General features: G+C 54.1%; 1 protein-coding gene across 2 annotated transcripts in view; it reads right to left on the reverse strand.

Moving 5' to 3' along the window:
• ARHGAP39 (Rho GTPase activating protein 39) overlaps positions 1–10,230 on the reverse strand; it is a 122,722-nt gene extending 112,492 nt beyond the window's left edge. For both annotated transcript variants that reach the window (XM_040082332.1, XM_040082317.1), the window contains exon 1: positions 10,151–10,230. In XM_040082332.1, coding sequence (XP_039938266.1) covers positions 10,151–10,161 — 11 coding nt within the window. In that variant the 5' untranslated portion in view covers positions 10,162–10,230. The remainder of the gene's footprint in view (positions 1–10,150) is intronic.
• Between the last annotated feature and the right edge of the window lie 2,298 nt (positions 10,231–12,528).

The following is a 12,528-nucleotide window of genomic DNA, read 5'->3' on the forward strand; positions in this document are numbered from 1 at the left end:
AAGTTCACAAAATCGTGGAATGGGTTGGTTTGGGAGGGATTGGATCAAAGCCCATTCAGTCCCAACCACTTTCCCCTATCCCAGGTTGTTCCAAGCTCCATCCAGCCTGGCGTTGGACACTTCCAGGGCACCAGGGGCAGCCACAGCTTCTCTGGGAATTCCAACCCAGCCCCTCAAAGTGAAGAATTCCTTCCCAATATCCCATCTAACCAGTGGGAAGCCATTCCCTGTGTCCTGTCCCTCCATCCCTTTATCCCAAGTCCCTCTCCCGCACTCCTGGAGCCCCCTTAGGCACTGGAAGAAGCTCCAAGATCTCCTCAGAGCATTCCCGAAGGCAAAATGATTTCTGCCAGCCAGGAAAATCTGACATGAATCAGGAAAAGAGCAGGGAGACGCTTGGATCAGGGAATGTGGGTGGAGGGAGATCCGTGAGTCACCCATTACCTTCAGCTGCTTCCACGGGCAGGTTTGTACCCTCTGGAAATTCCCTTTTCCATGTTCTCCGGGACAAAACCAACCGCAGGAAAACGGTTCACGGCACTGAAATACCCAACAGGCCGCCCCAGGCTCTCAGCTTCCCAAATTTAGGAGTCTCCCGTGTTCCATCGGAGGGAAAGGGAACCAAGAATGGAATCGGAATTCCTGGCTTTGTAGCGGGATTTCACACAAGGAGGGGACAACTCTTAAGCTCAGCCTGTTTATCCCTAAAAAAAACTCCTCCAGGATTAGACACCCCCAGCTGCTCCCGGTGTTCCAGACCTTTCCCCAAATCCGTTCCCATCCCTGGACACGCTCCAGCTCCTCCGCGTCCTTCTTGTCACGAAGGCACCAAAACCCATCCCGGGATCTGAGGTCCCTCAGCACAGCGGGAATGTCACTTCCCTGATCCAGGTATTCCCACAAAATTATACCACCCACCCCCGCCCCCCAAAAATTCCATGTTTTCCACAGTTAAAAGCCTCCAGGGGAGATATTTGCACATGCCAGGAGCATCCCCATTTTTCTGCGATCCCTACTGCCCAAAGGACGGCCACCTCAGAATTCCAAAGGCCGCAGACCCCCTCCGAGGGCTGATAAGGCACTTAATGAGCTGATAAGGCACTTAATGAGCGGATAAGGAACACATGGAATGAAGCAAATCGGACCTGAGGCTTAAAAGTCCGGATCGGGATTTTCCTACGTGGGAAAAGCATCGGGATTGTGCTGCCAAACCCGCTCCTCCTGCACACCCAGCTCGGCTTTTCCCAAGGGTTTGCGTTAATTTGGAGCTTCCCAAAAAAAAAAACCGCTTTGGGGGACTCCGGAGACGATAAATCAAGACCTGTTTTCCTCCCTGTGCTATTCCCATGGGTTTTCCCACAAAAAAATCTTTCCCAGCCTCGTTCTGTGCTCCGATCATTACGATGAGGGTGGTGAGGGGCTGGGGTGGAATTCCCAGGAAAGCTGCGGCTGCTCCATCCCTGGAAGTGTCCAAGGACAGCTCGGACGGGGCTTGGAGCAACCTGGGATAGTGGGAGGTGTCCCTGCCCATGGAAGGGGGTTGGGAATTATTCTTAAGGTTCCTTTCCAACCCAACCCATTCTTTGATCTTATTCCCACTCCCATCCTGATAAAAATCCCTTTCCCGTGCCCCTCCCAGCTGAGGGGGGAAAAAAAAAAAAGGGGAATTGTTCAGGTGAGCTGGAGTGTGACAGAACAGGAATTATTCCGGACTGATTTATCGGGGTATGGAGAGTTCTGGGCACAGGATTTTCCTCGATTAAAGAAAAAAAAAACAAAAAACAAAAAACCTCAGGGACTTCCTGATAAAACAGAAAATTCCCAGACACGAAATGTGGATCACTGCGGGATTTTTTTATGGATTTTTGGGGGGTGCAGCACCCGCTTCCGAAGAGAAAATTCCCAACATGGAACAGTATGGATTCCTCAAGGTGACATTCGGGAGATGGGGGAGAAGAAGAAGGCTCCTAAAAGGATGGATTCTTTTGGAATTTCCTCCTTGCCGGCAGCTCTGACAGATCCGACGGCGTCTCCCAGAAATGGCGCAGAAGGTGGGAATAGGGAAGGGAGCGGTCTCAGATCCTTGGGAGAAGCAGGGATTGCAATGAAAATCAATTTAATGTGGAATTAATGGAAAATAAAGAGGCTTTTCTGTGTTTTTGCTGCCCGGCTGCTCCATTTAATCCAGACGCACTTAATTAGGGACACACCAATCCCGAGGGAAGCCGCTCCCGTCCCGGCGCCGTCCCCGCAGGAATCAGCAATCCAAGACCTCCAACCCAGCAGGATTCCTGATCCATTTAGACTGGATTTAAGGAAGGAATTCATTACAGCGGGGGTGGTGAGGGGTTGGAATGCAATTCCCACAGAATTCCACGGCTGCCCCATCCCTGGAAGTGCCCAAGGCCAGGCTGGAGAGGGTTTGGAGCAACCTGGGATAGGGGGAGGTGTCCCTGCCCATGGCAGGAGTTGGAATGAGACCATTTTTAATCCAACCCCTTCCATGACTCCATGATTAAGAAGAATTCCTGATCCGTGGACAATTCCGAGCCCAGCAGCCTCAGCCAGCGACCTCCGACCCCAATCCCACTATTTTTTCTGGGAATGGAAGAAAATCCCCACCCACCTCACCCAGAGCCCACTGAAGCGGTCAGAGATCCGTGAGCACAACTCCCTCAGCTCCTCTTCTTCCAAAAGGAATTTTCCCCCTTTTCCTAATTTTTTTCCTTTCCCTTTTCCTAGTTATTCCCAAATATTCCTGACGACGTTAAATCTTCCCTGAGGATTTTTGTTGTTATTCTTTTTATTTTTTTCCAAGCAGCCCAGCTGGGAAAGGCTCCATGGGATTCCTCCTCTCCCTGTCTTTGAGAGGATCCATGGGTGCTCCCGTTGGATTAAAGGGAGCAAAGAACCTTGGGAAGCATCCAGAAATCCAGGTCCAAAAATGGATCCTTAATTCCCAATAAAATTGAGGATGCACCCATGGATCCACCAAATCCTTGTGTCCGTGCTTGAGGAAGCTTGGGGCGCGTCCCTGAACGCGTGGAATTTAAGAACGGACTCCAAAAATATTCCTGGAATATGGAAAAGAAGGAATATGTGCTCTTCAAGGAGCAGCATTTTCCCTTCCGAGCCCACCTGGAACTCGGAATCCAGGGACAGCTTCACTTGGAGCCTTTGAAAGGATTTAGAGTCCAAAGAGATCCCCAAAAAAAGCTGGGAAAGGGTTTTGGAAAAAGGCATGGAATGACAGGATAACAGGGAATGGAGGCAAGAGGGCAGGGTTGGGTGGGATATTGGGAAGAAACTCCTCTCTGGGAATGTGGTGAGGAATTCCCAGAGAAGCTGTGGCTGCCCATGGATCCTTGGAAGCTTCCAAGGCCAGGCTGGAGCAACCTGGGATAGCGGAAATGATCCCTTCCCATGGAAAGGGGGTGGAATTCGGTGACCTCTACAACCTCATCCAACCAAATTCCACGATTCCATGATTTGAGCGGTCCCGACACGCCGGACCGACGGCGGGCTGAAATTCCAAACCAACCGGAATTCCCACCTTATCCCAAGGCACCCCACTGTCCATCCTCCTCTTCCAGAAAGGGAAACCACCCCGTTTCCATCCCATAACTGCACTTTTCCCTGCTTTTCCACGACCTCTCCCAGCCGGGCGTGAAGCTCGCGAGGAAGATATATAATAATAATAAAAAAACCCCAACGTAATTCCGGGGCGGCGCTTCCCAAATTATCGCTTTCCAACGGTTTTCCCGAACACGCAGACTTCGCTGGGAATCATTTCCATTCCGGCACGGAGCAGAGAAGGGAAGATCAATTAAAAAAAAAAAAACAAAACCAAAACTGCAACGAGGCAGAGAGGGAAATGTCAGCACCTTGGGAAGAGGCGTCCCAGAATCCGCCGGAATCCGGCCCCGGCGCGAACGGATCGCGCGCGTGGGTTTTCCGTAGGGAAAACGCCGGAAGGAAGGAGCAGTGCTCCAATCCGGGGATTTTTTTCCCGTGCTTTTTGGTGGTGAAGAATAAAGGGACAGAGCGGGTGGAGGCAGCCATGGCCCGGGAGATGAGATTCCAGGAAAACGGGAAGAGGGTTGGGGGTGTTCACCTGGAGAAGGGAAGGAAACTTTGGAGACATTTCCAGGGACTAAAGGGGCTCCAGGAGAGCTGGAGAGGGAATTGGGACAAGGGATGGAGGGACAGGACGCAGGGAATGGCTTCCCACTGCCAGAGGGCAGGGATAGGTGGGATATTGGGAGGGAATTCCGTCCCGAGAGGGCTGGGATGGAATTCCCAGAGAAGCTGTGGCTGCCCCTGGATCCCTGGAAGTGTCCAAGGCCAGGGTTTGGACAGGGCTTGGAGCACCCTGGGATCTTGGAAGGTGCCCCTGCCATGGGTGGCTTTGAAGGTCTCTTCCCGCCCAAACCATTCCAAGAGTTCTGCTCTGTCCCAGAATCCCAAACTTCCCAGCTCCATTCCAGCCAGGAACAAAACCTCCCAGGATCCCACGGCCAGGAAAAATCCAACAAACAAACCCTTCTCCCTGTGAGAATCCATCCCAGGCCTCATTTGCTCCAAGTTTTACGAGACCTTCCTCAACAATCAGGAATTTCCACGTTTTTCCCCGTGGGAACGGCGGTTCCTGGTCTTGGAATGACACCACTGGGTCACTCCGCTGCCTCTTCCCAGTCCTTCCCGTTTATTGTTGGGAAAGACTTGGAAAAAAACGGGAATAAGATCTATTTTCCCCTCGGGAATGTGGAGATGGGGATATCCAGACTCCCAAAAGTCAGAGTGACGCTTTTAACTCCCTGAAAAAAAAAAATGGGATTGGTGGGTTTATCCCCCTAAAAATCAGGATGGCGGAGCTGGATGTGGGAATGTTTAAGGGGCAGGAGCAGGAGGAAGGAAATAACCCAAATCCCTGGATCTGTGAAGATCAAGGGAAGAGCGAGGGACGAAGAATTTGAGACAGGAGGTGCTTCAGGAGCTGGAAAACAACAAAAAAACCCCGGGATTTGGGGATGCCTGGGAGCAATTTCAGGGATAACGACGAATTCCCAAGGGCACTGGGAAGTCTAGAGCTCTCCACCTCTTCCCCTCAGCACCTGGAGCACATTTATCCCTCAAACACTTCTTGGCGGCTGGAATCAAAAATAGCCAGCCTGGAAGAGTTGGAAAGTTGGGGAAAAAAAAAAAAAAAAAAATTCCAGCCGGAATGTTTATTTTTGGGAAGAGCCAGAGGAGGAAGAGGAAAGGTCGGGGTTCAATGCGTTATTTAGAGCATGTAAGGAAATAATCACTGGAGCAAAAATGCGGGAGGCAGAGCAAGGAATGATAATCTGAAGGAATTTTTTTTTTTGTCACTGGAACAACTTGGGATCATCCTAACCGAATCTTAATCATCGAAACGAAATTCCCACTGATTTTTTTATCACCCGGAGCAAACATTCCTGGATAAAAAAACTCCACAGAACAGCGACGGCAGCCACAGCACGGCCCCCAAAAATTCCCAGATCCGATGATTTGGGATCCCTCCCCTAAATCCAGGCCCCTCCACGGCTCTGTTCCACCATCAGGGAATGCGTGGTTTTATGGGATTTGACATCGATTTGACTCTGGAATCCGCCTGAATTCCCAGCTGTATTTTGTGGTTTGGATTTGGGATTTTTATTTTATTTTTTTTTTTTAAAGTGTTTTTGGGTCATTATTTCGTTGGGTTTTTTGTGGTGTCTGTTCCCAAATTCCCAGAGGTGGGACTCCAAAAATCCATAATTCCTCAGGAAAGGAACGATGGCACCGCAAAGCTTTGGTTCCCTGGGAATGGTTGGAGGAGTTCCCGAAAGCCTGGATCTTCGGGATCGAGGCCTAAGTAGGTCACCATCAAATCCAGGTAAAGAACTACGGATTCATCCAAATTTTCTGGAAAACGGAGAGGTGGGAAAAAAGCTTTAAAGGAGCACAAAGTTGAAGGAATTCCTTCCCTGGAGCTCCGCCTGAGAACATCAGGATTATCCATGGGAAAGGACCTGCGGGATGCATCAAGGATTCTCCAACTTCCCACTAAAGAAGGGATTTGGTGGCCCACGGGACAGGATTTTCATGGAACGGATTCCAGGCGTTCCCAGGGAGTGTGATGTCCAGCCAACCAGACAAACGACGTTCCCGTACTTTTCCAGGAGCCTGGAATTCCAGGAAACGCCCCTTTTTAAAAACGCCTGCGGATCATTTGGGATGATCCAGCGATGTCAAGGCCTGGAAACCCTACAGAGGTTGGACAACCCGTAAAAACCACTTGGGACTGGATCCGGGGTAAAAAGCGGCTCCTTATCCCAACAAAACAGCAGCACCGACAAATAAAATCCCCCAAAAATCAGGATAAAACTGAACCGACCGATTTTCACGGATATCAGGGAAACCCATCATGAAACACAACCTGAGCCAGGATTGGGAAAACCTTCAGGAGCCTCCCTTTCCTTCCAAACTTTTAGGGTTGAACTCCATGATTTTAAGGGTCTTTCTCCAGCCTTACACCATTCCATAAATCCCTGACCCCTCTTTGCTCCCACCAGCACAAGCAGCCAACCCCACGGCACAGCGGGACGTTCCCAAAAAATCCCTTTGAAGCCATCTCCGGCCCCTCTGGAAAAAGAGCAGCCCGAGGACATCTGGCTCACAGACAGCCCAGACCTTGGATTGTCTGGATTTGCAGCAGGAAAAATCCAGGAACGGCGGATTTGGGTGGGAAAAGCAAAGACTTCCCTGGAAAACGAGGGCCTCCCCCACAGGCCCTTCTTCCCAAAGGAAGCACTGAAATGCTCTTTCCCAGTGGGATGAATGCTGGGATTATCCTGAAAATCCATCCCTGGTTCGGGTGGGATGGGTTGTGCCACCACCGGTGACACAAAATTCCAATTTTTGGAGTTAAATTCTCCCAAATTTAGGCTTTTTAGGCCTAGAATTCCTCCCGGTGCAGCGAGCCCAAGATCCCGCACTCCAGCTCCAGGCCAGGTTGGATGGGGCTTGGAGAAAACTGGGAAAAGTGGGATTAGGTGGGATTTAAGGCCTCTTCCAACCCAAACCATTCCGGGATTCTGTAATTCAGGATATTCCGTGAAAATCCCTTTGGGGGAAGGGGAAGGCCGCTGGATGCCTCGAGCTCTCCCTCTTCCACCCATCCCGAGGGATGGGGAAGGAACAAAACCCTCAATCCCCCCCGAAATCCACACGGGACAACACTCGGAGAACTCCAAAATCCAGCAAAAACCCACGCAAATAACCCGAGGTTCCCACATTCCTGGACGAATCCGTATCCACAACCGAATCCCGCCGCTCTCCCCTCTTCCACAAAACCGTCGGTTTTCCGCTCCGGCAGCGCCAAACCCGGCTCCCCACATTTTGCAATCCCGCTGTTTTTTTGGGATCGATGAACATCCATCCGGGAAAAAAGACATTCCACGGGGGAAGGAGCCCAACCAACCCCGATCCCTGGACGCGGAGGCGCCGAGGGAAGCACCACATCCCAATCCCGGCCCTTCCCGAGCCACCTGCTGCTCGCAGGGCCCCGACAGCTCCCTCCAAACATCCCGAATCCGTCCATTTTCTATGGAAAACGTGTTTTTTTGGTTTGTTTTTTTTTCCCCACCACCCTTTAATCCCACCCAGCTGCATGCGCCAGGTGAAGCTCCGGAGCCGGCGGAGCAGCTGCGGATTTCTCCGTAGAGGTCACTCAAGGGGTCGATTCAAGTGGGAATAAATAGGAGGATGAAGAAACCACTCGGAAAATTACTCGATAAATGAGGGAATAAATAAACGACGGAGGGGCAAAAAAAAAAATAGATAAGGGAATAAATAAATAAGGGAATAAATAAATAAGGATATAAATAAATAAGGATATAAATAAATAACTCCACTCCCATCCTGCAGTTTTCGCAGCCGGAGGGGGAACGCGGGGAATGGGGGAAGTGGCGGAGGGAAGAGGGGGAAAAATAAAAATAAATAAAATAAAAAAAAAAATAATAAAAAAAATTAAAATAAAATAAAATAAAAATAAAATAAAATCAAATAAAAATAAAATAAAATAAAATAAAATAAAATAAAATAAAATAAAATCCCGAACCAGCAGCTCCGTCGTCCGCGTGAAATAAATACTTCCCGAACAACTCTGCCCCTCCACCTTTCCCAAAAAAACCCCCAGCGGATTTGGTCCTCTGGATCCCCGCCCTGAATTCCGGCGCTGCGCATCCCGCTGCAGCCCCCCCCCTCCTCTCCATCCCACCCGGCTCCATCCCTGCCCGCTCCCCTTTCCCGGCGCATCCCCGCATCCACACCCACTCCCACGCCTCCCCGGGAGCTGCTCCCCCCCTCCTGCTCGCCCTGCCACACCTTACACCTCCATGAAAACACCTCCCGCATCCCGTGGGATCCATCCCGGGCATCGGCGACCTTCCCCTCCATCCCCCCGGCCCGATCCCGAGCGGAGCATCCGAAGGGAGAGGGATGGGTCTGGATCCTGCCCTTCCAAAGGGTGGGATTTAACACACCCCCCCCCCCCCCAAATCCATCCTGCGGAGGGTGGGATCCGGCACCTCCAAACCCCTTCCGTGGGGAGCGGGATGGGATCCAGCACCTCCAAACCCCTCCAAGAAGGGAAGCGGGGTGGGATTTGATCCCTCTGGCCGGGAGTGGGATGGGATCCAGCACCTCCATGAGGAGCAGGATGGGATCCAGCCCCTCCATGAGGAGCAGGATGGGATCCAGCCCTTCCAAACCCCTCTCAGGAGGGGCAGGGTGGGATCCAGCCCTTCCAACACCCCCCAAAAAAAGGGGAGCAGGGTGGGATTTAACCCTTCCGGAGGCAGCAGGATGGGATCCAGCACCTCCATGATACCCCTCAAGGAGAAGAGGGTGGGATCCAGCCCCTCCACAGGCAGCAGGATGGGATCCGGCCCTTCCAAACCCCCCCAAAAAGAGAAGCAGGGTGGGATTTGACCCCTCCAGAGGGAGCAGAGTGGGATCCAGCCCTTCCAAACCCCCCCAAAAAGGGAAGCAGGGTGGGATTTGACCCCTCCAGAGGGAGCAGGGTGGGATCCAGCCCTTCCAAACCCCCCAAAAAAGGGAAGCAGAGTGGGATTTGACCCCTCCAGAGGGAGCAGGGTAGGATCCGGCCCTTCCAACCCCCCAAAAAAAGGGAAGCAGGGTGGGATTTGACCCCTCCACAGGGAGCAGGATGGGATCCAGCCCTTCCAACCCCCCAAAAAAAGGGAAGCAGGGTGGGATTTGACCCCTCCACAGGGAGCAGGGTGGGATCCAGCCCTGCCAAACCCCCCAAAAAAGGGAAGCAGGGTGGGATTTAACCCCTCCAGAAGGAACAGGGTGGGATCCGGCCCCTCCATAAAACCCCCTGTGAGGAGCAGGGTGGGATCCAGCCCCTCCAAACCCCTCTCAGGAGCGGCAGGGTGGGATCCAGCCCTTCCATAATCCAGGGGACAGGGATCCAGCCCAAACCACGGGGGCCAGGACGGGATCCAGCCCCTCCGTAAAACCCCCTGTGAGGAGCAGGGCGGGATCCAGCCGCTCCAGGGGTAAACCAGGTGGGATCCAGCCCCTCCATAACCCCTTCCAAAGGGAGCGGGGTGGGATCCAACTCCCCTCTCCCAATTCTCCCCGAAATCCAGGGTGGGGTTGAGCTCCGTCCCCCTTTTTTCCCATCCCCTTCCTGCAGCCACGGGGAAGCAGGTGGGCGAATCCAGCCCCCCCCGCCATGCACCAAAATCTGGGAGAGGGGCTTGGAATTCTCCAGCCGAACCAACACCTGGATGCAGCGCAGGTGGGGACGCCCCCCCGGCGATCAAAGCGGAGCCCCCCAAACGGATCCAGAGGAGGAGGGACCCCTCCCCTTCCCAAAAACACGCTGAGACCCCCCCCAAAGTGGTGATGGGGGGGGGTAAAGACCCCCCCAAGGGCACCTCCAAGAGGGGGGGGCACCCCCATAAGCGCCATGTGGAGAGGAGGGGGATGCAAGAAGGGGTCCCTAAAAGGGTTTTTTGGGGGGGGAGGGGGTTGGACCTAGAGGCGCAGCCCCCACCCCCCCCAACCAGCCCACCCCCCCCTCCCCTTTCCCCGCCGCGATGCCGCTTCTCACCTCTCCGCCATGATCCCCGGCGGCTCTACCGCTCGCCGCCGCCGGTGCCGGTGCCGGTTCGGGCTCCCATGGCCCCCCCCCGTCCCCACCCCGTGACCGACCCCGAGCCCCCCCCCCTCCCTGCCGGCCCCTCCTCGCTCCGTGCCCGCCGCGGCCGCTCCCGGCGCGCTCTGAGCGCGGCGGCCCCGCCGCGTCCCCGTCACCAGCGACAACGGCGGCGCGGCCAATGGGGGCAGAGCTGGGGGGCGGGGCCTCGCCACGGGACACGCCCCCCTCCTGCGGCAAAGCCACGCCCGTATTCAAATGAGCCCCACCCCCGCGGGGGATGATGGGAGGGGTGGGAGGATGGGGTTTTGGGGGGCGGGGGTGAGGCGCGCGTGTTCCGGGAAATACGGTAGCGCTGCTCGCTTTGAGGGGGGCGCGGAGGGCGATGCGCGTGCGCACTGGGAATTACGGTGATGGCGGAGGAGTGCGGCGCACGCTTGTAATTACGGTGGTTTCATGGTGCGCCTGCGCACTCGGAAGTACGGTAGTTCGGTGACGCGCGTTTGGAATTACGGTAGCTATGTTCGGATGCGCTCTCGGAAGTGCGGTGGCGATGTTGGATGCGCATTAGGAAGTACGGTAGTTGTGTTGTGGTGCGCACTTTGAAATACGGCAGCTGTGGAGCGCAAACTCAGTCGTGATTTCGGTATTATTTGTGATGCCCGTTGGTAATTACGGTACTTTTTTGCGCACGCGCGTTTTAGCAACACCGTAGTTCTGGTATTATGTGCGGTTGCCATTACGGCAGTTGAGTGCGCATGCACCCTGGGAGATACGGTATTGGCGCGATACGCACTTGGAAATACGGTAGTCACGCGCACAGGCGCGTTTAGAAACGGTAGTCATTACGCGCATGCGTATGGGGAATTACGGCACTTGAGATGGGATGCGTATTTGTAATTACGGTAGCTCTGCTTGTATACGCCTTTGGAATTACGGTAGTAGTGTTGCGCATGCGCATTTGGAACTACGGTATCGTGGTGCGGCGCGCATGCGCGTTTGTAAATACGGTACTTGCAGAGGCCCATTTGGACCTACGATTCCGGTGTGCGCATGCGCCCTTGGAAACACAGTAATTATAGCATGCACTTTGGACATTACGGTACTTAATGTGCGCATGCGCACATCGAAGTACGGTAATTGTGTGATGCGCAACCAGAATTACTGTAGTTGTGCTGCGCGTGCGCATCTGGAGTTACGGTAAATGCGCATTTAGAATACGTTACCCTCAGTGCGCATGCGCGCGTTGAAATTACGGTGCCGGTGCAATGCGCGCGTTAAAAGCCGGTACTTAGTTTGCACATGCGCATTTGAAATAACGGCAGTGGCATTGCGCATGCGCGCTGGGAATTACGGTGCCGGCGTGATGCGCATTTCGGGGGGGGGGAACAAAAAAATACGGTACCCGTGGCGCGCGCACACACTTGTAAATACGGTAATCCCGTATTTCCCGAGGCGCACGGAGATGGGAGCTGCTGTGGGCGCTCTGTGCGTGTTGTGTGTGCACCTCCGCCAAACCCACACGTGGGGGTCCCCCAGCACCCCAAAACACCCCGCTGCACCTTGTGGGACCTGTGCCCCGCGCCCCCACCGTCCCCCCGTGTCCCCACACCCCCCATCCACATCCGTGTTCCCATTCCCAACCTGGTGTCTTTGGGATGGGGACCCCAAACTGGGAGGCTCCGACCCCTCTGTGTCCCCCCAGCGCCGCCCAACCTGGGGGTCCCCTCTGGAATTTGTCCGCTCCGAAATTTCCCCTCGATCCCTTCCTGCTGCTCCATCAGATTTTCCCTCACCGTGATGCCCGTCAACACCCCCCCCCCCCGCCCCAAACCCCAAACACCCCGAGGAACGAAGCCCAATTTATTTTTTGGGAGGATAAAGGACGGCTTCTGGCCACGGTGACAACGGAGTCGAGGACACCACGAGAACTTGTGAGCAGCTTTCACCCCGTGGCCAAAACCTCGGGAATTCAGCCTGTCAGGAGGGGGACAAGTCCGGTCACGGTGCGAAACCAACCACAAAACCCTTTTATTCCCTTTCCAGCCTCAGCATAATCCCTGACTTGCAATTTTTCCAGGAATTTGGCCGGCTGTCTCGGCAGGATCGGCGGCTCCGCCGTGCCCGGGGCTCCGGGTGATGCTCACATCTTCTGTTCTTCCACGGCTGCGAGAGCTTCCTCACGTCCAACCCGTGGGGGGGATTTGGTTGGTTTTTTTTCTTTTGGGGGGAGCAGGAGGACCCAAAACCCGTCGGGTTTTCTCCTCCGAGCTCCTTCGGGACGTGCGTGGAGCGGGATGGAGGCTGGGAAAGGGTGAGTCGGTAAAATTTTG

Source organism: Hirundo rustica, chromosome 1 (assembly GCF_015227805.2).
Source record: "Hirundo rustica isolate bHirRus1 chromosome 1, bHirRus1.pri.v3, whole genome shotgun sequence".
In the NCBI taxonomy this organism is placed as follows: Eukaryota; Metazoa; Chordata; class Aves; order Passeriformes; family Hirundinidae; genus Hirundo; species Hirundo rustica.